Source organism: Camelus ferus, chromosome 3 (assembly GCF_009834535.1).
Source record: "Camelus ferus isolate YT-003-E chromosome 3, BCGSAC_Cfer_1.0, whole genome shotgun sequence".
Lineage (NCBI taxonomy): Eukaryota > Metazoa > Chordata > Mammalia > Artiodactyla > Camelidae > Camelus > Camelus ferus.
Window position 1 is genome coordinate 49,818,585 of NC_045698.1, and position 27,659 is coordinate 49,846,243.

At 33.3% G+C, this 27,659-nt stretch overlaps 1 protein-coding gene across 1 annotated transcript in view; it reads right to left on the minus strand.

Annotated features, from left to right (window-relative positions):
- CERT1 (ceramide transporter 1) overlaps positions 1–27,659 on the minus strand; it is a 119,539-nt gene that overhangs the window by 40,215 nt on the left and 51,665 nt on the right. Inside the window, 4 exon segments of the mRNA XM_032474354.1 lie at positions 3,688–3,845; positions 11,447–11,530; positions 16,269–16,407; positions 17,327–17,434. Of these exon segments, the coding sequence (XP_032330245.1) occupies positions 3,688–3,845; positions 11,447–11,530; positions 16,269–16,407; positions 17,327–17,434 (489 nt within the window).

The window sequence follows — 27,659 nt, forward strand, 5'->3', positions numbered from 1 at the left end:
GTCAAAACTTAAGAGAAAAAGGCTGGCCTTGGCACTGATTTCAAACTTATTTTTACAACAATGGGCTGCACTGAGTCAAATCTGATAAAGATCCAACAAGCTTATACAGAACCTAATGCCTTTATTCCCTTAGTTCAAACACTTAAAGGCTAAAGTAAAGTCCACACTGAACTCACACAGAGCTTACCTACTTCCAAACACCCTACCTGAATTAAAGCTAGTGCAAATCAATGAATTAGTTCATCAGGCCCAAAGATTAACTGATTTTTGTGTACTGAAGAGAAACTAGGACTTCAAACCCACTAGATTGGCTAAAATTAAAAAACAATCACCCACAAAAACTGGACAATACCAAATGTTGTTATGGATGAAAAGCAACTAGAATTCTCACCTATTGGTGGTGGGAGTATAAAGTGATATAACCACTTCGGAAAATTTTTTCCCTATATCCACTAAAGCTAAGCATATATGCAATCCATCAATAATTCTACTGCTTGGTATATGCCCAGAGAAATAAGTGCATATGTCCACCAAAAGATATGTACAAGAATGCTCACAGCAGCTTTATGCCCTTATATACGCAGCCAAAATATAAAAAGCTAAATGTCCATCAGCAGGAAAAAGGAATAAACAAATTGAAGTCATACAATGAAAATTCATCATACAATGAACTGTACAACAATACTACGATACAACAATAAAAAATAATAAACTACCACTAAATGTAACAAGATGAGTGAACCTTACAGTCCATGTTGAGGGGGAGGAAAAAAAGCCAGACACAAGGATGTATTTTACATGATTCAATGTACATGCTGTTCAGGAATGGGCAAAACCAATCTGTGATGATATGTTATAACTGTGGTCACCTTTGAGGTGGTGGTATGGTTTGGACTAGGAAGGGGCATGAGGAGACCTTCTGGGGTGCTATCCAAGTCCTGTATCTTTTTTTTTTTTTTAAACTTATTTTTTGGGGGGAGTGGATAATTAGGTTTACTTTTTTATTTTTAATAGAGGTGCTGGGGATTGAACCCAGGACCTCATCCATGCTAAGCACGCACTCTATCCCTGAGCTATTACGCTCCCCCTAAAAGTTCTGTCTTGATCTGAGTACTTCACTGTATGTATGTTAAAAAATGAACAAAACAAGAAAACACAGAACAGCAATAATATTAAAGACTTTGGGGAAAGTGAAAAAAACGTGAAATTATACAGCTGTGAATCTATTAATATAAGCAAACATCTTCAATGAATAGGTAGGTTTCCTCTTACTAACACTGTTAAGAACTAAAACTGTTTAATTTTAGAATTTTTGGTCTTCGTGGACACGACTGCCTAACAATTAAGTATACTTCTATAAAAGAAGGAATTCTTTTTACAGGTAGTCACGAAAAATTGTCACCACTAAAGGATATTAATTTTCAATTACTTAGCTATAAGAGCAATGGAATTGATATTAGAAATCTAAATAAAAGCTATTATGCATAAAACCAGAGATCTAATATATTGAGATTTATATAAATTATATACATCTATTATCTATGTATATGTATTATATAATATATAGTATATATATAACCATATATTAGAAATCTATATAAAAGCTACATAAACAGCTATTAATTAGCTGTTGTTATATCACCTATGATCTGTTTAATTGTTCTCATTAGATTTTAAGCTCCATGAAGGAGAACTTCTGTTGATTACTGTTTCCTCATTTCTAACTTAAGAGTCTAGCACACAGCAAGCACACAAAAACTTCTTAAATAAAACAATTTCAACTAAACCATATTAAGTTATTATTTTATTTTGCATCCCAATTATAAAAACTACCTAAAAGACATGTTTTTTGGTAACTCTCTCCATTCAAGAACTTCCTAGTCTTTATAGAGGGGGATAGATGTGTGTATATACGTGTATATATGTACACACACACACACACACACACACTGAATACATGTGTATATACTGTGTATGCACACACACACTTATATTTCCTGTAAAATGTAACTGGGTCCCCTATCAACCCTGAGAAAAAAATTATGGTGGAAAAACGTGAGTAAGATATATTAGATAGACCTGTAAGAGGACTATGAAGTACAGCAGTATGCAGATTTCAATTAATACTGCCATCTTTTGTGGTTGTTACTTGGTTAAACGTGGTGCAGTGAAAGTCTTTTTTCACAGATCCTTTGGTTTGGTCTACTTATTGCTACCCAATAAAGAAAGAGAATGGGTAAGATTACCAACGTTGGAAACAATGGCAAGTCCACCTCCTTGTTCAAGAAAGAAATCTGATTGCCAAAAAGATGGTGAAGCCATGTCTTATTTTTAATGAATTTTTTTAGGCAGTATGGTAGAGTATATGATTGGAGATGACAATACTTTGGTGAAGGATAAATAGACTGAAGGGAGGAGAGCTTAAGAGAAATTGCCAAAAAGTTTTGAACAAGCTAGTGTGGACAAGTTGAAAGATTCTTTTGAACTTGTCTAATGGATTTATAGGGTTGTTCTGTTTTCTCAACACATTTGTGTGTGTGTGTGTGTGTGCGTACAGGGAATCTTCTAAAAACTCAATTTGATCCATGGTTGAAATCTTTGATGATGTAAGAGTTCAATTCCAGAATAATAATGAAGTGTCTGTACCCTAAACGAACGTTTTCATTGCTTGTTTTAAAAAAAACACAAAACGCTAGCCAATGGCTTAGTCTCACCTGTACCTGAGAATTTTGAACAATTTTCTTTTCTTTAAATATGGGGAACCTTCTTAAACATACAGTGCGATGCCAATCTTGTAGCCATTCCACCATTACAGCAGTGATGACACTGCTTTCCTTAGTGTTCTGCTCACATTTGATAAGACCTTCAAATACTGCAAGCAATAGGACTCACTAACGATTGATAAGATTCTGACTGACATCTGCCCTAGTATCCAGAGCTGAAATATAGAAGAGTAAAATTCTTCTAATTCTGCTACTTAACACCTCTGAACAAGTACCTGGGCCTCAGCTGCTGCTTCTATAAAATGATGGCATTGGACTAGAACTAAATTCCCTAAGGTATGCTTTAGTTCTAACATTTTACTAATGTTAAACTACAAACAGTTTTCCTGCTAAAATAATTCACTGAGCCGAATTCTACTTCACACTTGAAACTAAAGATTTACATTGTAATATTACTATCACTGATGCAGTTTAAACAAAAGTGGGAAAAGGTGAACAAAAGGCAAATGTTCAATGAACACAAAATATATGTTAAATGATATCACAATGATCCTGGAAAATATACATGGTCATGAATACAATGAGTTAATATTAACTTCATAGACTGGTGTTTATCAGTTGATGTAACTTAAATGCAGTTTCGTATATCACACAATAAAACTGGGCAATGTTAAATGGTTCATTTCTGTTCCAAACCACTATTATTATTATTACAAAAAACTTCTTTGTTAAAATCCAATCAAGAATGCATACTGTATAGTAACAGAATACATAACTGGTGAATCTCATTAGAAAAATGAGTTTAAAAGATGGTCACAAAGTTTCAGCAGAGGAGTACCACCTCCTTTTTCGATTAACCCAATGTATTTTTCCCTAGGAGGCTAGTTTAGTCTAAATTTAGTTCAATCAGTACATAAAACAAATAAAATCTGATTTTTTTTAAAAGAAGAAAAATCAACCTTACCTTATCCAGTCTCTTTTGCCAGCTGTCCTCACGTTTTACCATTAGTTCAATACAATGAGAAAGTGTAGCAAGGATTCCAGCAGTAGTTGCTTTAAAAGTTATTGCCTCCCCTTTGAAGTCTATACCATTAATTCCTTTTGGTGTCACATGCGGAAATACTGAAGAGGAAAAAAATGGTTATTCACTAAAAATCTTTTCAGTTAAAAAAAATTCCTCTTCACAACTTAAAATTAGAAAATGTTTAGAAAACTATCAAGTCAGAGCAGGTTTTCAAATTGTAATTGCCTTCTAGTTGGTCAACATTCAAAAAAAATTTCCATCTGTTCTCTATGAGAAAAGAAGCTTCTGATAGCATATGTACTTTCAAGTCCTTTTTCTCTGCATTCTATTTCCCAAAATCTATTTGCTAGCTGCACCCAGTGAATAAAGTGGTAGGAGGAAAAATACTTTAATAATAACATTCAGACAGCTTAGAGCAGAACCTAATTACAGCAAGAACTACCTTACATTTTGAGAACCCTTGAATTTAAAAAAAACCTGAAGATAAACTGAAGAACTGAGTAAGATCATAGAAAAATTTTAAATAAATGTCCAAATATAAATCTGGGACCAATGTGCACATTACGTGGTTCTTATGTCTACATTTTATAATTTTAATTCAAAGATAGCCTTTGAATTAAATGAAAAATCTTAAAACTCACAAGATGCAAAAAAGACAGCACAACATCTTATACTATAGTTAGTTAAGAAACCATTTCAATAGAACTCTTACGAATGGAATAACGATACTTTCAACTTTAAAAACTCGTATGTAGATAAGATAGCAAAGGTGCAATCCATAAAAGAGTTAAATGATAAACTAAACTTCATCAAAATTTAAAATTTCTGCTCTTGAAGGCATGGTTAGAAGAATGAAAGTTGCAGTTATGTAGGATAAATAAGTCTAGTGAGCTAATTTACAGTTAATAAACTGGTAACTGAGGAGATAACGCTAATTAGCTTGACTGCAGTAATCATTTCACCATGTATACCAAAATTATGTTGTATATCTTAAATATATATAATGCTTATTTAAAAAAATTTTTTAAAGAATAAAGCAACAAGCCACAGATTGGGAAAAAAATCTTTGCACAGAATATGTATAATAAAGGACTTATACCCTTTATCAAGATATATTATATATTAATACAGACATTCTGTATTACAATATACAATATATAATAATCTCAAACTCAACAATAAGAAAATACATAACCCAATTAAGTAACTGGACAAAAGACTTGAACACATACCTCATCAAAGGAGAGATACAGATGGTAAATAAGCAGATGAAAAGATGCTCAATATATTAGTTACTAGGGAAAAGCAAATTAAAACTATGAGATACCACTACACACCTGTTGAAAGACTGACAATGTCAAGTGTTCGTGGGGATTTGGAGGAACCTGAACTCTCAAATATGGTTGGTGAAATGCAGTCTGGCAGTTTTTTAAAAAGTTAGATATATACCTACCATATGATTCAACCATTCCACCTCTGGGTATTTACCCCAAAGAAATAAAATATGTGTCCACAAAAAGACTTACGTGAATGTTTGTGGCAACATTATCTGTAATATCCCTAAGCAGTAAACAACTCAAATGTCCACCAATAGATGAACTAACTGAACAAATCATGGTGTTAGCTATACAAGGAATTACTACTCAGCAATGAAAAGAAATCAAATACTGATATACATACAACAACAATGAGAAATCTCAAACTAAGAAACAAGGCAAAGAAAATTCACATACTGTATGAGTCCATTTATATTAAAATCTAGAAAACGCAAATTAATCTATAGTGACAGAAAAGAGACCAGTGGTTGTTTGAGAACGGAGGGAGGAAGGGAAGACAAAAAGGATGGAAGAAACTTATCAGGATGATGGACATGGTAACGGTCTTGGCTGCGGTGACAGCTTCATGATAGTATCAAAACTTACCAAACTGTACACTTAAAGTATATGCAGTTTATTTTATGTTAATTAGATCTCAATAAAGCTGTTAAAAACCTTGTATTTCCTTTTTCCTATATTTTCTAAAAACTTTTATCACTGTAACTTCTATATTTTCTATCATTCTTACCAAGATTGCTGTTTTATTATAAACTGTTATTTTTATTAATAATCAACTCAGAAATTAAAAGTCACCTGTGTCCTATATACGGGAATGTGTGCAACTGCAATGATGGGTCCTCCCCACTGCCTGCTAATTTATAGAGTCAGTACAAGATGCAAGACCAACAAGAAATATCTCTTAAAAAAACCTCTAAAATATAGAAATAAACCTCTTCAGCTGCACTTTACTTTCAGAAAAAGTCACCCTCAAATCCTTTTCAGAATGATACAGGGGTATGTTACAGACTTTTAAGTTCTCAAATAGTTGAAAGTAAGTGTCTTACACATAGCAAAGTTCTCTGAAATAAATTTCTCTCATGTTACATCTGTTAGGAAATGAAAGTCATGAAGATAAAAACCTCATCGTAATTTGTCATCCACTGAGCTCCTCTAAGTATTGGTTACCTTAATTTTTGCTCCAAGCCTCTTACACTTTATATTGTAGAACTACATTCATCTTGATGGAAAAACTTAAGTAAAACCCCAAAGTAGTCAATAATTTTAGAAGAGCATACTCATCTATATGTCTCAGCTGAATACGAAGGAAAGAAGATCTTAAGGAGACAAGGTGACATGCCTCAGTTTCTTTTGGGAAAATAATACACTGTAGTAAAAGGAAGTTGAAGTATGTGAATGTAACCATGTTCAAGAAGGGCAGAAATGACAGAAATTATAAAATAATCTATAGATCTAGATTTGTAAGTACTTAAGCTCCAAAAATTATCATTCAGATTTATGGTTCTTTTAGTTAAACTCTGACGTTACACACTTCAAAACACTTTTAAAGGTAGTAACACTCAGAAAATCAAGGAATCTGTATGCTAATACCAACACGTCAAAACTAAAAACAAATGCTGACAGAAGCCTAGAGATTTGTAATCTCTTCATTTCATTGAGACTCTCACACATTATTCTAAACAGCAGGCAACCTAAGGGGGGATTTCCACAGTTTCTGTGGTGAGAAGTTTTTCATTTTTCCAAAGGAAATGTTCTAAATAACGATGTATGTTTATAGACAAGGCAGAAAAAAATTGGTGAAGTCCTTCTGAACATACAGGATGGCAAATTTGTTTAAATCTCTCCTCACTTGTCTACTATGATACAGAAGAAACATGGCTGAAGACTATAACCACGATATCAAACATACCAGGGGCAGTGATCAACTGGTTTGGGATTACTGGTCTATTGTAGAGTAGCTTTTATGATTACTGATTATTCTAACAGAATAAGGTAGATACAACTGGCTAAAAAACTAAATTTAAAATAATCTCACATGAAATATCTGTGAGCTAAAAGGGAATGGATGAAAACTGATCTGTGGTCCAATTTTTTCGTTTAGACAACTAAAGTATAGCATATACACACAGATTAGGTGGAGGAAGAGGACAGGACAAAACTCATGTTCCTAGAGTAATGCATGTTCCATTTACACCAAATTTCCTCTCAGTGAGTTTCAAGAGTATATCTTGATTTGACAGATCAGTTAATACTTACTGCCATTATTTTATATAGTAAACGACATGACGAAATGCTTATATATTATTTAAAAAATATGAATAGACAGAAATTAGAAAATTGGTCAGAAAATAAGGTTAAAAATATAGCTAAATGGGAACAGGAAAATATAACAAAGATCAAAAATCCACACAAGTAGCCATCTTTGATATTAACTAAAACAATTAAATCATAAGAAATAAGGGTTTAGGAGTAGGGAGTTTTTGAGTTAAGATTGGTTTAATCTAAAGTCGAGGCAAAAAAAATCTAACATTATAAAATCAGCTTATTTATTTAGTCTTAAAAAAAATAACAGCTTTACTGAGATATAACTTACCATAAAATTCACTCATCTAACATACAATTAAATGGATCTTAGTATATTCAGAGTTGTACAAGCATTACCACAATCAACTTCAGGACATTTTCATGAACAATGCCCTCAAATCCCATACACATTAGCAGTCACTTCCCACTTCCCCAACCCTACCTCCTACCCACACCCCCTAACCCTAAGAAACCATTAATCAAGCCTCTGAATATTTCATAAATGAATACTAAGTGGCCTTTTGTAACTGGCATCTTCCACTTATGATAGTATTTTCAAGGTTCATCCACATTACAGCATGTATCAGTACATTCCTCCTTTATGTGGCTAAAAAATGTTCCATTATTTGATTATATCACATTTTGTTTAACCATTCACTAGTGGATGGCTATCTGGATTATTTCCACTTTTTGACTGGTAGGAATAATGCTACAATGAACATCCCTCTATAAGTTTCCATATGGATGTATGTTTTCATTTCTCCTGAATATATACCTAGGCACAGAATTGCTAGGTCAAATGGTGACATTCATATTTAACATGTTGAGGAGCTGAGAGACTGTCTTCCAAAGCAGATACACCATTTTACATTCCCACCAGAAGTGTACGAGGGTTCCAATTTCTCCACATCCTCATGAACACTTGTTACGGCATTTCTTTCTCATTAGCCAGCTTAACAGGTGTGAAGTGGTGTCTCACTGTGGTTTTGATTTGCATTTTCCTGATGGCTAGTAAGCTGAGGACCTTTTCAGGTGCTTAGTGGCCATTTACCCATCTTCCTTGAAAAAATGTCTATTCAGATGCTTGGCCTATTTTTGAACTGAGATACTTACCTCTTATAGATCTGTAAGAGTTCTTTACATATTTTAGATAAAAATCCTTTATCATATATGTGACTGGCAAATGTCTTCTCCAATTTTGTGGGTTATCTTTTTACTTTTTTTGACAGCATTCTTTGAAGCACACAAGTTTTAAATTTTGATAAAAACCAATTTATCTTTTTTTCCTTTTCATTTCTACTTTTGGTGTCATATTTAAGAAGTCTTTGCCCTACCCAAGGTCATTAAGATTAATTCCTACATTTCTTCTAAAGTTTTATAGTTTTACTTCTTTTAATTAGGTTTTTGATCCATTTTAAGTCAATTTTCGTGTTTGGTGTGAAGTAGGGGTTCAGCTTCACTCTTTTATACATGGATATCCAGCTGCCTAGCATCATTTGTTGAAAAGACTTTTTCCTCACAGAACTGTCTTGGCACTCTTATGAAAAGTTGATTTACTATAAATCTGAGGGTTTATTTCTGAACTTTCAATTCTATTTCACGGTTCTATGTATCTTTCCTTATGCCACAACCACACTTCACTGTTGCTTTTGTAGTAAGTTATGAAATTGGAAGTGTGAGTCCTCCTAGTTCTTTCTTTTTCAAGACTGTTGTAGCTACTCTGGGTCATTTGTATTTCCATATTAGCTTATCCATTTGTGCATAAAACCTACTTGGGACTTTGGTAAAGACTGGATTGAATCAACAGGTCAATTTGGGGAATAACTGACTTTTAATAATATCAAGTCTTCTGATCCATGAACATAGATGGAAAATCTATTTAGGTCTTTTTGTTTAGACTATTCAAATATTTTATTGCCTTGTTGATGTTTATACTACTTGTTCTATCCATTATCGAAAGTTGGTTATTGAAATCTCAAACTATTACTATTAAATTGTCTTTTTATTCTCCCTTCAATTTCATCAGTTTTTGCTTCAGGTATTTCGGGGCTCTGTTGTTACCTGCAAATATGTGCTTTATTGTCATAATCTCTCTCCTTTTGTCTCTAGAAACAAATTTTTAAAAGATAGTATAGAATATAACACAAGAAAATTTACATTAGAGGTAGACAGTAAGTTGGTTCACAAAAGATTGAGAAAACAGTCCTTTCAGCATGATCTAGAAATCTTGAGGTCTTTACTCAAGGAAGATGTTTTCTTATCAAAAAATTTCTCCTGTTCTAATCTTCAAATTACTTTAATTGCCTCCAGTGTCTCTAGAATTATCTTCTAATTTTGCTTCAGAAAATTTATGTCTGGTTTTGTATCAGAAAATATATTCTGGAAAAAGGTAAGAGAAGGAAGCTGGGGATTGCATCTTTCAATAAACAGATTTTCATTCAGGCCCCCCCAACCAGAGTTCTTCGAGATAAGCTGAATCACTTTACTGACAGGCCAATACACCCATCTTTTGCTGTGCCTGGTATTCCTGAATCTAAAACTCTGCAGTTCAGTTTCTACAGAAAATAAGCTTCCAGAAGTTCTCTTTTGGGGAAATATAGCTAGGGTAGCTGAGTGTATGTGAGATGATGGAAGATTGGACCTAAGAGTTTTATAATTTCTTTTAATAATTTTTCCAATATCCAAACAAAAAAAAATCTGCTTTTTTCTATTAAAGCAGATTATTCACTGTGAAATTAAAATGTAACAGAAAGAACCTTCCCAAAATAAACCTCTAATTCCATAAAGACATATAAATTTGGATGACTCAACCAAGTTCAGCAATTTCAGCCCCAAGTTATGAGGGAAACTTTGTAATAAGAAGCTATTCTGCAAGACTGAGGGCAAAGTAGGTTGTAAGGAAGAAGAGAATAATGATGAAATAAAAAACAGGAAGAGGAAGGAAGGAAAAATTGGTGAGAAATATTAGATCTTAGTATCAACATTACACTATTCCCATTTGTTTGTTAGGAATTCATTGTGTTGACCAGCACTTTAACTGGGAAAGTTCCAATAGCCATATGAATTTTGGAGTGTTTCAGAGAGGTAAGTACATAAAATATTACATGAAAAAAAAATTAGACTCTTCCCATATGACTTCTGAAATTGAACATTCTTTCTATGCATATTAAAGGTTTAAAAAATGACTTGAAAATTGCCATGGGCACAGATTTTACTTCATATTATTTTATAACTGAGCAAAAATAAGCACAATTAGACTAACTTTTTTTTTCCCCACAAAAGTTCATCTGTAACTTAAAAAAAGTTTTAGGAATCCACATCAGCTTTTTCTTAGGATATGTTAAAAGAATGCATCGACTATGAATCACAGGCTTCTGTCATTCCCCCTCCCCAACACACACACACACAGATTCCACATATAAGTGATATCATGCAGTATTTGTCTTTGGTTTATGTCTTTTAGTATAATGCCCTCCACGTTTATGCATGCTATCACAAAACACAGGTTTTTAATGAATAATTAAGAATTCCATCTAGTGAGTTAGCCCTTAAAAACAGAGCAATAAACTGATATATGAAATAAACCACCTTGCCGCTAAGTCTATAAACAACTGTGCTGTGAAATTAGAGCTATTTCAATAATTTTCCTTTAATAACACTGATTAAATACTTTTCAGCACCAGTTTATCAAGTGGAGAGAGAAAAGAACATTAAACAGAGAGAAATACACTCTAAAGAAACATTCAAGTTCAATTACCATGTTCATTCCTTAAGAAATAGACTTTTTTAGTACTGTAAACTGATTTTACCAAATACTGCTGAAATAAGTGCGACAGTGTCTAAAATGCAGAGTGGGTCTTTTTGTCCGATGAGCTATCCCATTATTTAATGCCCAAATGTGTATTATAACTAGATAGCTTTTCCTGGAAGAAACTTTCACCTTCTAGCTCAACATTTTAAAAAAATTACTGTTAGATAATTATTCTTGTTATATCGTTAGTTATTACATAAACTTAGAAAGTGTGTTTTACCCCACTGAGGGGGAATATTTTATTACTTACCCTTTTCCTTATTGCCATTGGTATTATGCAAGAAATCTCCATCAGAACGTGTAGTAGGAAAGTCATCTTCATCATCTTCCACCACTAAATAAAATATATTTAAGGATATCAGGGTGTAAGCACATAGAAATTAAAGAGTTTATTCTATGTTCAACTGCGTCAATATACTCTGGATTCTGTGAGTTCACGATCATATTCATCTTTATATTTTCAGTGCTTATTACAGTATGCCCAACAAATATGCTGTGGAATGTCTTTAAATATAATACATTGTTATAAAAACTGTACTCATTCCCATTTGTGTAAGGGACGGCACTGAGACATGAATTATTCTGTCCTCTAATCTTCCTACCTCTCCCTCTCTATCTTGGGGAAATTTCCTAATTCTACCAGAAGCCTACAAAGACTGATGAGGGTTGTAAGAGGCTAACTTATATGTAGAAGATCCTTTAGCTTGCTTTGGGAGCTCTTAAATTTACCATTTCTGGACATGCAAGGAAAATATAATGACTTACAGATGGGATATCAATTTTAATTCATCTCAATGCGTCTGTGCCTGCACATCCCTTTTAACTTACCTAATTCCAGAAAAACGGAATCCCCTGTATTCTTCCCCATACCGCTTTCTTCTGTGTACTATCCCCCTCTCTACTACCTAATGTACTTTAATCCTCTGCCCCACGTGCTCCACTTCTTCGTGCAAATTTCTAAATCTCAGCCTCAGTCTTATTCTCTGCTTTCTCATGGCTTTTTAAGTTTTTATCTTCCGAGAAACTCCCTTTCTACAGAAGGAATCCACATTCTAAAGTCTTACTTCTTGGCTGTATCTCTTTACCTCAGGAGTAATGTGGCTCTGTGAGGAACTTGTCATCTATTTTAACTCTCTCTCCAATGGATGGAAAGCCCACTGCTATTCCTTATTCTCTCCCTTGACTAAGTGGTAGGAATCACTATGGAAAACACCTTTATTCTGTACTGCCATTTTCTAATTATTACACTATTTCATTTTCCATCACCTGAAAATTTTGCATTCATCTATAACAACTTTTTCCAATCATAAGCTTCTATTATCTCTAATGCCTACTATTTTATTTCTAACCAGCTAACTAATATCAATATCTGACATTTTTCTTTTCCATGTCCATCATTCCTACAGACTTCAATATCCATATTGAAGCCTCTGTAAACACCTTAGTTCCAAGATTCATCAAATTCCCAGATTCTGTGGCTCTTCATCTTCTCATCAATAATTTGTAAATAGAGTCAGTTCTAAGAAATTAGCTAATACAGAACACTGCTCTAATTTTAAATTATTGCTCACCACCAGACAAGATTCTGATCTTGACTCAATACCACTCCAATTAACTGTTCTTAAATACTACTGAAAGGTCTGCACTTCATTCATCTTCTTAGTATCTACTTTGGATTATTAAAGATTCACTTTTGTATCCCTAACCATCCAATAGCCTAGTACCACCAAATAGGGATTTTCAACCTTCTTTTCTAGCCAATATTCAGTATATAAAACTGATGAAAGCAAGAGCTGCTCTGGCTAAAAGAGTGGACCTCCTGTTTCCTTCCCAACCAAGCACTCCTTATCCTTCATTGAGGTATCTTTAAGGGATGTCTGACATGGTTTGAAACCACTGTCCTAATACAAATCCCCTTTCCCAATTAGACTGGTCCTCCTTACCAACACTCAAATCTATTATACTAAATTCCATCTTTGGATCTTGCACATTCCTGTTTTTCTCATTCCTGCAATAATCCAAATTACCCACATTAATAATAGCTATTATATATCGACTTTTTTGCCATTTAGCACAGTTAACATACATACTCTCATTTAACTCTCACAATCATATGTGTTGGATACAACATCTATGTTACAGTCGAGGAAAGAGATGTGGAGAAATATTAAGTAATCTACTTAAAGTCATCAAACTAATAGTGAATAAAAGAGCAAGATTAGAACCTTTACTTTTAATATGGTATATATTTTAAAATCAAACAGTATGTTTAGGTCAGAGATAATGTCTTCTACTTCTGTAATCCTGGAGTATCTAGACCGAAAGGGTTAACTGAATCTTACTGGAGTGTGTATGTGTGTGTTGGGGGGTGAGTGGCTGGTCAGGTTAAGTTTGCCTTACTAGCAATTCTGATGAAACATTTTATATGAAAATGTTGAACACCTAAAATAAAATGAGAGCTTGCTATTATTTCAATGACACAGCTAATGAAGAACAATGATTCTTAAAATTCTCTAAAGTCACAGATAATTCAGTTTTGATAATTTAATGAAAGTCCGTCTATTGAGACCTTACATCAGCAATTCTGATCTATAGTCAAAGTAGGAAACTATGGTCCATGTTCTTACTTCACCATTACCCAGCATGGATTCTTAAAAACATCATTTCTTAAAAAAGCCTTTTATAGGGAAATCAGTTGTTAGAGGCTTAACTATGTCACATACAAAATTCATATGCTGAAGTCCTAACCTTCTGTACCTCAAAAAGTGACTGTATTTGGAGACTGGTATAGAGTAATCAAATTAAAACGAGGTCAGGAGGGTGTGCCCTAATTGAATATGATCAGTGTCCTTATAAGAGGAGGAAATTTGGACACAGACACTTACAGAAGTAAGATGACATGAAGATACAGGGAAAAGATGATCATCTACAAGCCAGGGGAAAGGCCTAGAACAGATCTTTCCATCATAGCCCTCAGAAGAAACCAAACTTGCCAAAACCTCGATCTCAAACTTTTAGCCTCCAGAACTGTGAGAAAATAAATTTCTGTTGTTTAAGCCCCTAGTCTATAGAGTACTTTGTAATGGCAGCCCTAGCAAACTCGTACATTAGCCTACCACTACTGCTAAATATTCAAACATGAGTAATGTTTAAAAATTATTTTTCAAATCTTCTACACAACCTGGTTATCATCGCATCCCAACTTCCAATCCTTCCATCATCACTTTTGTCCATTAAAATGCTATATATTATTGTCATGGATCATTTAAAAATAAATTAAGAAATTCAAATCTGTACACATTCTGTTTTCATTTAAAGAGCTGTTTGCAACCAAACAAAAGCTGATGTGTAATGTCTAATTTGTAATGTGTAATGTCTAAAAGTATGTATACTTTTTAAATAATGAGAAACAGAAGTTCAACAGCCTTTATTTTTAGAGAAACAAACATCAAATATTAAAGAACCAAAAACTTAAAGAATATCTAAATATAAAGAATTTCAAGGCTACTTTAGACAAAATTAAGTACTAGGCTTCTGCTTCTGGCAAAGATGGAGTAACAGGGAGACAATTTATCCTCTAGCATGAAACAGAAAACCAGACAAAATACATGAAACAATAGTTTTCAAGACATTGGGTATTAGGCAACAAAGGACAGTGATCCCTAACAGTCAGGGAACAAATGGTATGAGCCCCATGATTGCTCCAGTTTACTGCCATGGGAGAGTTTCCAAGCTATAGACTAAGGAGAAACCCTTTAAGACCCTGGTAGAGCCTCTGAGGGGAGGAAATGGAGCTGAGAAGCCAGAGAGACAAAGGCCACTAGAGTTCACAGGGCAGAGTACTAGGGAGCAGAGAGCTGTACAGAGAGAGAACTCTGGAAGTGAGCAGAGGGTCCCCCTGAGGATTCAGTGGAGCACTGATAGCACATACAAGTGAGGGAACTACAGAGGTCATAAAAGAACCATTTGAAAGGAGCTCAGGGAAGAGCACCCAAAACCTACATGGGGCAGGCTAAAGTACCTGTTCCTACAACGCAGATCTGGAATAATTCACAGGGAATTGGCTAGAGAATGTGGAATTGCCTTGCCTCAGTAGTGGGAAGAAATGGAAATGCGTTATTGTAAGGTTCTTACACTATACAAGCAGTATTACTTAAAGGCAGACTATAATTAGTTAACTGCGCATACTATAAACCCTAGAGTAGCCCTATAATAACAAAGAGTTTATCTAAAAAGCCAACAAAGGAGATACAAATGGAAGTATAAAAAAACTCTAAACGTCAAGGCAGAAAAAGAGAACAAAGAACAGAGAAGACAAAAAATCTGAACAGATCAAATACATTTAATAAGGCCAAGAAATGAAAGAGTTATCAGGCAACCTAGTTATACTGGAAATGAACTCAGCACTACTTGGTAATACTCTAAGAGTAGTTCATTTTTACCTACACAGCAAATTAAGAGAAACACTGACACTGACCACCTCAGTAACATTTTTAGCAGTTACAAATGAAAAGTAACTTCAAAATTCACATTCTAAGTTAACTAAAGATAATTTCTCTCTCTTAAAAAAAATCACTAAAAATTATTTTTATATGTATATACAACCCTATTATTGACTTCTTCTATCAGAAAAAGGCCAGAGGAAGCGAGGGAGACAGAGAGGAGAGAAAGAGATGTGAAAAGGGAGGGAGAAAGATCCACTAATTCCAGATCTGGAAGATTTACCATAAACATATACTTGTCTCTAAGACACGTCATGGGGTACATTTATTAGACATAACCATGTGAAATGCCCCATATTATCAAGATGATACTATATTTTTTAATGGAATAAAGAGTTTAAAAACTATTTTAAAATAAAATCATCAATGGTAACTGGTATGGGTAATCAGATTAATTAGGATGTTATTAAAGTATACAAGTTATGTGGACACCGAAATCTGTTACATTGGGGGTTTGCAGCAAAAGTGACTTTAATTACCTTTATCACTTAAAGACATTACCCTTTAAGATCAAGAGGCTTTAAATCCATTCATTCTCCAAGTAAAAATAGTGGTAATAGCCTAATTAACCTTTATCCCTTTGAAGTTCATCCTTGGAGACAGCATCAGCACAGGCATCGAAGTACTTTTGTAGAGTATCAACTTGTCTGCATAGGATATCTCTAAAGGTTTCCATTTCAGCCAATTTCTCACGTAAACTGTGGCCCTTCTGCAAAGCACAAAAAGGGAGGGGATGTAATTCAAGTTAACAAAACAAGAATTTATTTAGTGCCATGGTATTTCATCACCTTTTAAGGTCTGTATCTTACTACTGATGGCATGAGGAAGGAAGAGTTGTCAAATTCAATGTAATACTCCCAGGGACAGATCTGAAACTAATTAACGGTTTGATAGTGATAAGCCTGAAAGAAATGAGAGCAATAAGCCTGACAATTTGCTGCTATAAAATTTAGTATTTTCAAATTAGACATTGTGAGGAAAAACTGCAAAAGACTTTAAAAATATCACTAGGTATCCTTTGAAAGGAATAGTGAGTATCATCTTTGGAAGCCTTAGGAGAGGCTGTAATCTGATCATACAGAAGTCTTTGATTTCATTGCATTTGAGCTATTTTACAACTCTTTAAGTAGTAAAAAAACTGAGAGTAATGTAAATGATTCTTGTCCAAAGACATGTAAATGAACTTTGCCCTGTGGAGGAACCCTGGTTACTAATCTGTGACTATTGATCAGTTTAGCAAAATCATTTTAGCATTCTTCAGATTTTCCTTTGAAACCACACTTTTTCTTTTACACCTTATTCCATTAAATCTTTGACATGTCATTTTATTTGTATGAGTCATTATTTTACCCCTTAAAAAACTATTCTGGGCGGGGAGAGGTTATACCTAGTAGAGAGTATCTGCTTAGCATACACAAGGTCCTGGGTTCAATCCTCAGTACCTCCACTAAAATAAATAAATAAATAAACCTACCCCCACCCAAAACAAAACAATTTTGTAACAACTGGAAATAAATTACACTGTAAAAAAGTTCTTTCAAAAAACTATCAATTAAGTTCTGTTCACAACATTCAGTACTAAATTCAACCTACGTTGCCTTAACTTCAAATAATTCATAACCACAAACCTTGAATGAAGAGGTGGATGTTGCAGAATAGCCACTTGCTCCCGACACCAGGGACACCATTGAGCCATGTCGACGCAAGCTGGATTCAGATCCATATCCAGATTCAGTCTAAAAAGGAAAGTAAACTATATGAAAAAAATTAAATAAAAAATACTTAATCATCACAAGAAAAAAATTTTTTAACTATGTTAGGTGACGGACGTTAACAAAATTACTGTGGTAATCATTTCACAATATATATACATGTATCGAATCATGTTGTAAACCTTAAACTAATACAATGTTTTTTTTATCAATACTATCTCAATAAAACTAGAATACTTAAGAGAAAAGAGAAGTTTTCCTATAAATTAATGAAGTTATTGTAACAATAATTAGCAGTTTCAGTTCCCTCAAGAAATACAGACAACCCACTGGCATGCCTTTCAATTCCTAATTGCCATTTAATTAAGAAGTTTATTGAATATGAACTACATACTGGGCTAGTGAGCTACAAGAGTTTAATAATAGGAAAACTATCTAGGGTAGGCAAATTCACACAGACAGAAAGTGGAATAGCGGTTACCACGTGGCTAGGAAAAGATGAGAATGAGGAGTTAGAATTTACTAGGTACAGAGCTGAAGGTGGAGAAGATGAAAAACTTCTGGAGATGGAAGGTGGTGGTAATGGTTGAACAACAATATGAATATACTAAATGTCACAGAACTGTAAACTTAAAAATAGCTGAAGTGATAGATTGTTGCATATACTTTGCCACAATTAAAAAAATTTGGTAGAACAAGGACAAAAAAAAAAAAAAAAAGGAAAACTTCCACTACTATTTCTTTACAGATGAATCAATGAGGCCTAAACAGAATCAAAACTTTAAGCCCTTGAAATAAAATGTAAACACTACAAAGCTTTATTAAAGGTTTCTTCAATATAAAACATACTTCTTATAACCTTGTCTCTTTTTTTCAGGTTCCACTATTTCAAAACAGTAACACCTCTTTACAACAAAGACATGATAGGACAAGACTCTATATAAAAATACTGATGTTATGATATATTTTAAGTAATGGATAGTAAATGAGTGTTGAGAATGAAAGTTTAGAGTAATTGTATTTCTACCTCTTACCAAGTTTCACTTAAATAAATTGTATTATAAGTTATATCATCATTCCATGGATAAAGAACATACATTATACTCATAAATACTAATTCCATTGTTATTCAATTTAAATAACGGGGATTCATTTATCACTTTATTTCAGTCAGTAGCTACACTGAGATAACTTTAAACATAAATAGTTTAAGTTTAACAAATATACACATGCACATACAAACAAATCCTCACTTTTAAAAACTGGTCATTCTGGAAATGTCTACAAATACCTCAATAATGCTGCATCACATAAAAAATTCCTGATGGCACTACCACAATATTTAGAGTAATTTTATGATACAACCACAAAATGGAGCTATCTAAAATAATTCTAGAGAGTCATAGAATAAAAATTTTAAAACTGTCTCATTACTTTGAAGGAATAGCTACAAACTGTATAATTAAGTTTGACTGTCTTTCTTATTCACATGACATGACTCTGAATTAGTTTTGGATTTCTCTCAAAAATCAAATCTATCATCAAAGATATAAATATTTTAAAAACACTCTGTCACACGGGCTACAAATGATTCTAAAAGTTAAGTTATAAAACTATTCTGAAAAGTAGCAATGTTCTTGACATCTATTTTGGCTCCTGAGGATGTTCACTTTAAAGGCAACTATGCTCATCCTGAATTTATAAGGTTTACTTTTTCAAGGTAGAATGAGGAAAATTTCCAAGGGTGGAAATGGGAAGAAATTACTTTACACTCACAATTGATACATGATGATAAAAATTGTAACATGCTTTCAAAGTCTCATTGGTTTGATTTTGGGGATAATACTTTATTAAAGGCATGCTGGCTTTATCTTAATCTCACTTTTCCACAAGAAAAATGCTGAGCTTACCTATAACCTCTAATCAGCAATATAGTATTTCTGAAAAAACCAAATTCTATCTAAAATTAATAATGTGGAATTCAAGTACATTTACTATGGGGGTATTTTTCCCTTTCAACACATATGCTTTTAAGAACCCTCATACAAACTGCTTTCCAAAAAAACCTTTCTTTCCCAAATTTGTATATTTGTAAGCAGTATTCCTGAACATGTTTTGCATAAACATAAAATGTCATTTGATTTAGTGAAACACTGTTGAACATTTGCTATACAGAACAAGGTTTACTTCTTTTAAATACTATAGTAACAAGACCACACCTTGGTTATAATATTGTCTTATTTAAAAAAAAAAAAAGCACAATCTTTTGGCCACTAGAGGGGGTAAGTAGCATTTTGCAAGCAGTATACTTGAAAGCTGACACAAAGGTTACTATTGGTCAAAGTACAATAGTAACCTTCACACTAATTGCTTTACTTGTACCTGTACCCTCTGTATCTTGACCTTCTGAGAACACTTAAAATCATGATAAATTAAATCATATAGTTCAAAGTTATGAATTTAATAAAGGATCAGAAATGCCTAAGAACAGATTTAAAAAGAAAACTCCCTTAAAGACAAAGCTAAATTTCATAGTTTGGCTCATTCATGTAGGAGATAAACATTACAGTTTCATTTTGCAGTCAGTTCATCAGCTCGTCTATAGTCCAAAAAAACAGTAGTATAAAATATAGGAAAAAGGTTGCCTTATTTTTTTTAAAATAGCACCTGCCTTTTGAAAAGCTTTCCAAATAACGCTCTCCAGCAAGAAGCACAGCAAAGAAATTGAGAAAGAAATTGAGTAACTTCCTCACGGTGTCAAAAATTATCTAGTTTGTGGCAGAGTCCCCCCACTGTCTCTTTCCATTTTAATTACAGGAAAAGAGAAAATACAAGTAAGAGTAAATGTTAATACAAGAACAACGGAGCATTTTCCAGAAAGTGAAATTCTGAAACCAACAATAAAACCAAATAAGCTTGCTATGTTGTCAGCATCCACACATCTACTTTCAGTATTATTATTTTAAGAGAAACCAAATGTGAAGCAAGGCACTATAACCAGGAGAACAATTTAATCAATAGGATTATGGTTTAAAGTATCATAGTAAGTTGCAATGATAGCGATTTTGTGACTCTAGGTAAACATATTATTTGATACAATAAAATTTGGCATGGTAATTTCATGCTTGTAAATATTAAAATCTCATATATTTAGCCTTTCAAATACTTATGGATCTCCCAGAGAAGCAGTAGCCTCTGAGTGTAAGGAACACAATGATAAGAGAGAGAAGACAGGATCTACGTCACTATCACTGGTAGGCAACCAGACAGGTCGGTTATTACCAAGTCAGGCTTGATTTTCTTGTCTTGAAAATGACATGGATAGTCCAGAAATATAATTCTCTATACTAAACCTAAATAACAAAATTTAGGGTAAAAATGTACATATCCAAATCAGGCCAACGGTAAGGCAGTCCTTTACTGAACCAGTTGGAAAGATAAAATACAACACAATTTATTCAGAAAAGCAACATTCATAATGTATCGGATGAGGAGAGATTTAATCTACAACAATTTCCAGAAATTGAAGCACCTCATGAATCAAAGAAGTTTTTAAATATATTTAAGAAAATGGCATTAAAGAGGATTTTTATCATATTGTAACTGCCTAGATCCCAGCAGCAATATAGTTAACTTCACTAACATTTGCTTACCTTTAAGATGCTTTTCTCAAATCATATTGGAAACCAGCTTCCTAGCCAGCCATTCTTGTCTCATAATTTTAAAAGCAATAGAAAATTTAAAATTTCATTTGAAGGTCACTTACAGAACTTGGTTATTCATTTTGCATTTTCTTCTAAAAGAGCATGAGATGAGCTTCCCTTTATAGAAACAGCTAAACAAGCAGTGTTCCAGTGAGATGAGGCTGGAAGGGTTAACCAGGGCCTTATCAAAACCCTAGTTAAGGGTTAAAAGAAAGCTAGAGGAGCAAAAGAAAACAAGCCACTGCCTATCACAATCCAAAGTACTAAAAAAAAATAAACACCCAAGTACAAAATGATACTGTAGAAGTGGAGGGTAACAACAGTTGCCGCACCCTCCTTGATTTCAGAACTTCCTCTTTCTTGCACTTATAATTTAAGGCTTGGATTCCATAATACATTGTTTTAGCTATACGGGGAAATTAAAGTAGACTTATCAGGAAGCTACTCATACATCCTCTGTACCAAAGGCTTTTTAAGAACCCTTAACACAGAAGATATGACACAAAAGATGATTCTAAATAAACTAACTTTGACACTCTGAAACTCAGTCTTATCTTTTTAAAAAATCCTTCCGTCTTAGAGGGAGGCTAGAAGTCCAACTGGCCTCTTAGTGACATTGAAACGGAGGCAAAAAATTAATTATAGAAAAATCAAATGAGGCTGGATAAAGGAAGTCTGTTAAACAGTTTTTTTTTCCACCTTACCTTTAGAAAAGAAATACTAAGTGAAAAGAGATCTTTTGTTTTGCTTTGAGAAGAGGACTGATGGAAGAGTTGAGCAATTTTAGATGGATATTTTGCGTATTAATTCCAGAGAGTCACCTTGGATAAATTATAACACTACCACCAGCAGTATAAGCTAATACTGAGGATACTACTTTTAGCCAAGCATGGTGCATTATCTCATTTAATCCTTTTAAAAGCCTAAGTGAAATGGGTACTGATATCACACCCATTTTATGGGTGCTTTCACACGAGTCGCACGATTGGTAAGTAAGGGAACCAGGATTTAATTCCAGATTCGAGAGCCTCTGATGTTAATCATTATGCTATGCTACCTCAGCATCCAGAGACTTTGCTTCTACTTCTTTCAAATCTGCCCCTTTCTCTATTTTCCCATTACCATATTCTAGTTGTGGTCACCTCGTGTCTCACTTGGATAAATTCTCTAGAGTTCTAACTTATTAGTCTTGTTCCTCTTGAAATCCTTTCTAGAATAGCTAGAGTGGTCCTTTAAAAATAGATGTCTCATTAAAGGGGAAAAAAAAAGACATCTGATTCTTCACTTCCTGTTTTAAATCCTATTTAGCTCTATAGTTCTCCTTGGATCAAGTCTGTATACTGTTTACAAGTTGCTGTTAGAGGTAGGACTACAATTATACTAAACTACTATCAGCCTCCATATCTATTTATTATCCATTACTTAAAAGGTGTTATATCAGTACTGCTCTAATGGAGTCCTCTGTTTGTAGAAAGGAAATACTGTTTTGAAATAATGGAACTTGAAGAAGTAGACAAGGATATAAGTGCACTTTATAGTGAAGAAATCATTAATAAATTAAAAACAACAGCAGCAAGAGATGTAACAAAATACAAACACTGCTCTTTAACTATTCTATGATTTGCCCTAGAAAAAGGGGATAATGCATATTTTCTTTTAGAAGTTTCATAGGCACAAAATAAAAAGATCATAATTCCATTCTTTTTATCTAATTGCAAAGAGATGACAGTGGCAAAAGTTAATGTTACTTTTTGAAGCTTCCTTAAATGTCCCAATAAGAGAAAAAACAGGTTTAACATGTTTAGGTAGTACCCGCAGGACTGTTGAAATGGTAAGATGGTATTTGGCCAGGGGACCTGAACCATTAATTCTTTTCTGCAAGAAATGTTATGTACATAAAACAATGGTCAGTAAGTGAACATTCTTAATTATTCTGCAGCTTTGGTCTCAAATCTAAATTTTCTACAAAAGATATGCATTCCTTTCCTAACAGGTAAGGGAGAAATCAAGATAAATATCAAACATGAAAAGATATCCATAACTTATTGTTGAGTGAAGGAAAAGCTACAAAGCAGTATGGTATTTACGTAAAACTGTAAGGCTACACATGCAAAGGAATCTCTGCAAAGGATCTTTACCAAGGATGAACAGTGAAAGTGAATCTTCACTTTCTTTTGTAGAGTTTTCAGTATTATCTATATTGTTTGAATTATTTACAGTAATCATATATCACGTCTGTAAGAATAAAAACAAAAAATAAAGCCACAGAACACATATTTAATCTATCTCACTTAAAAGGGGTAAGGACAGAATAATACTGATAAAGCTGCAGTGAAAGGAAAATCTGCATATTCTGCAGATGGAATGTACATCAGCACAATCTTTTTGGAAAGTTATCTGGCAACATCTTTCAAAAATGCTCATATCTTTAAACTGAACAATTCTACATCTGAGAACTTATAGTAAGGTCACAAACTACAAGAAAAATGCTTTATGTAGGAAGGCAGTAAATACTAAATGCAAAAAACTGAAACAATCTAAAGGTCTAATAATAAGCAAATGAGTACCAAAATTACAGTACAATGAAATATTAACAAAGCTGTCTTATAATGAGAAAATGATGTTAGATTAAAATAAAGAAAGAAAACAAGACATAAACTTTGTTATCTCCATAATGTTTTAGGGGGAAAATGTATAGAGGATGAGAAGGAAATACATTAATGGTAGTTTTGTATTTTTTTCCTTATAATTAGCAAAACTTATTTTTAAAAATAGAGCAAGGGGAGTCAATGAAATCTAATCAATAAAACTATTTGCAGGAATGGTTTTAAAAGACTTGATTAGAATTTTTAGAACTTGGGAGGTATTTTTTTTTTAAGACGGTTGACTGATGATTTATTTTTTTAGTATTCAACTATACATCCATGAATTAAGCTGAAATTAACCAAAAAAGGGGTGGGGGGAGCAGTACCAAAAAATGAGGGGTTTTTTTCTTGTAACAATAATGTTATCACTCACTGGTCAATGTTCTCATAATCCATTCAACTTCATTTTTATGCAAAATAGGAAGAACACCTACAACGAAGGGCTTCCAGGAGGATTAATGATAACAGTGCCTACTTACTCCTCTATTCCCCTATAGATCAAAGGGGTGCTAGTCAGAACAGAGGGCTAGGAAATGATCAGCGATACAAGCATTCCTGTCAACAATCATATCTTGTCTGTCAAGAACATGAACTTGCTATGTGACTGAAAAATGACAGAACTGTTTTCAGGATTAACATTTTAACCTGTAGAACATTCATTTACTTTGCTATCTATTCTTATTATTCCTAACAAAATGCTGTCTTTCAACCCTAAATACCAAACAAGTCCAGAATATTTACCAGGCAATAAAGATAACAGAAGCAAAATCTTTTTTAATCTATTAGTTAAAAAGATTTATTTGATGAAAAAGAGCAGTTTTGTGTTCCTTGATTTTTTTCAGAAATATTTTCTCCCAGCTAATGTCCAATACACTCAGCAAGTAAAATCAGAAAATAGTTTCCACTGCTGTCAATATGTGTAAGCCATGCCACCCATCATTACTTTTCCACATCAAATGTAGAAAAAGCAGAATCCCATCTGTCCTGGTGACTGTCAGGAATCTTCCATCGTGATTAAATAAAAATTCAAATACAACATTGTAAACTGACTATACTTCAAAGAGAATGCAAAAAAATTCAAACACAATACTTAATAATTGCTTAAAAAAAGGATTTTTATAGCATGCAGCCTCATTTTCTTTCATATGTTCTATAGTAACAATAAGGAACAGTTATTCAAATCTAGATTAATTTTCTTTTTTTAGCTTTCTTACTTAAAGAAACATTTTATAAGCAAATTAAAAACTAATGAAAGAGAAATAAGCTGAAAATCTATTAATATTTACCTAAATTGTTAGTAGCAAATATGTGGAAAGCATTAAAAAATTTGCAAGTTTGGTAAATGCTATACAAAATTATAGAATACAATTTCAAAGCATTTTATTTGTATAACTGGTAATCCCATTCTATCCTTTAAGTACAAGTAAATATACAAATAAAAAGTGGACCTGGGGTGGCCAATTCATAGTAACCTGGAGTGAAAAGGCAATGAGATTTTCTCAAGACATTTAACTTTAGGAAATGCCCAGAGATTAGGGCAGACAGAAGTAGGAGCTGAAGCTGAAAAGAAGCCAAAAATAGGAAAAGAACATGATAAACAAAGGAAAAACTAAGTAGGATGGGAGAGCAAAACAGAAATAAGAGGAGCCATGAAAAGAGTGAAGAAATAACAGAATGAAACTAAGCTACATTAGCTGTACGTGGGGGCACGTGATTGAGTAATTGAGTTTTGTTAATAAAAGCATTCAAAATCCAGTATACAGTCGGCTTTCTTTGCAGGTAGGGCATTATAAATTTTCTTGGTTCCTGGCAATATTCCCATTTTTTTCAAGGTAACATGGATTGGCCTGTACTCTCTATAACCTAAAAAGCTTAATGAAAAATGGATGGACCTATGATATCAATAATTTTGGGATCTTTTCAAATTTTCAGTATTCACCTGATCTAAATAGATAGCTATGCTCAGCTTTAGTAGATACTCTAAAACTGCTTTCCAATGTGTTTGCACCAGTTTACACCTGTTGTACCATAGTCTCATCAACACTTGGTATTAAGTCTTAATTATTTAAGCCACTCAGACAGGCAATATGGCGGTATGGCACTGTGGTTTAAATGTGCATTTCTCTAATGACTAATGGCACAGAGTATCTTTTCATATGCTCATTACCCATTTGGGTATCCTCTTTTATGAAGTACCAGATGAAGTCTTTGGCCTTTTTTTTTTTTTTTTTTTTTTAAATTGTGCCATGTAAACCTTTCTTACTGATTTGTAGGACTCTTCCTTGCCTTTCTGACATAAAATATTGTCAAGTTACTTTTCCTCAACTGGCCACATAGTTAATATGATTAGCTACCTAAATATGTTCTTTATTCACTGTTCCATGTAAAATCCTGACTCCTCTTCTACCATCCTGGTAAAAGATAAACATTTTCTCAGATAAAAGAACTTGTCTGAAAAATGTAAATTACTGGCACTTATTCCCTCTTTTTAAGATGATACACTTTATAAAGTATTTAGGCAACATACAGAAGTACAAAGTGCAGATGTTGACGCAGGTGAACTCAGCTTCTGCAGGCAACAAAAACTTAAAAAGTTAGTTTAAAAGTCCTTGACAGTTGAATTACTTTTATTCTAGAACCCTGAGAGTATTAAAGAGTGCTGGTACCTTGTTTTCTTCCTTGATTTCACAGACCTTTAAAATCATGGTAGTATGACACTATCCACACTTAGGTGTTAATAAAAATTTACTAACCACGTATGGATTACTGCAAGCAACTCAGCAATTAACTCCCACTGTTAGAAACTAACCAAATTCCTTATCTTAATGAGAGAAACACCAGAGACATAATAAAGTTTTTTGCTGGATAATAAAGTTCAGTTGTGATACCACCTAATTGGGTTTTTCTACAACTTATTTCAGAAAATGGCAGAGCCGTGACTTGAATGTAAAGGAGAAGTAAAAATTGATTCCATCTTCTTCCCTCCATCACCATGGTATGATGCAAATAAGGTAAAAAAAGAATTGGTTCTAATCCACTGATACTATGAAATTACTCACATAAAGTATACACTAAAAATAGCAGTTTTAACAGTTTTATTTGCATTCTTATGTCTTTGCCAATTAAATCAGATTTAAAACACAAAGCTAAGTTTACATGATAATTATTTTTAAGCAGACAAGTACAGAAAGAACCTCTAGTATCTGTTTAGAAAATTTTCCAATATTATAACTGATTAAAAATGGCAAATAGAGATACTATGACTTTATATGACTTTGGTATTTAAAAAGTGCTAAGAAACTTAAGCTATATTCTGCCACCTAGCTATTTTTAAAATAGTTTTCTGATAAGATGTATGTAAAATTTAAGACAAAAGAAATTAAGGTGACAAGTAAGCAGAAACTCCTCCTAAAAGCAGAGAAAAAGCACCAACATCAAGCTGACCCTGCTATACCATAGGAAAAAGAAAATTCATTACGGCAAACAGCAACACAATTTTAAAAAGATCTTTAAAGTGATTCTTGGGCATCATTTAGGTTGCTCGACCATGAGAATCTTCTTTATGAGGAAAACTTTTTTCATACCCCATTTCAAGTAAAATGTCAAAGTTCCTTTAAGAAATATTTCACATAAGTTCCTTAGACAGAAATCCCTCAACTTCTCAGGTTGAGAATAAATTTTTCTTCTGAAAGTACTCAAATGGAGCCTCACGTATGAATTAGTGGGATGAGAACAAACCCACAAACATTAAACTGCAAAAAAACTGCCTGCAGAATCCCACCACAGAAAATCAACATCTGTAAAAATTACCCAGATTCTTCCTCCCTAATTGAGTATTTGCCTATGACTCTTTATGTTTTGGATCATTTCCAAAATATGGGGAATATGGGTGGCCCATGA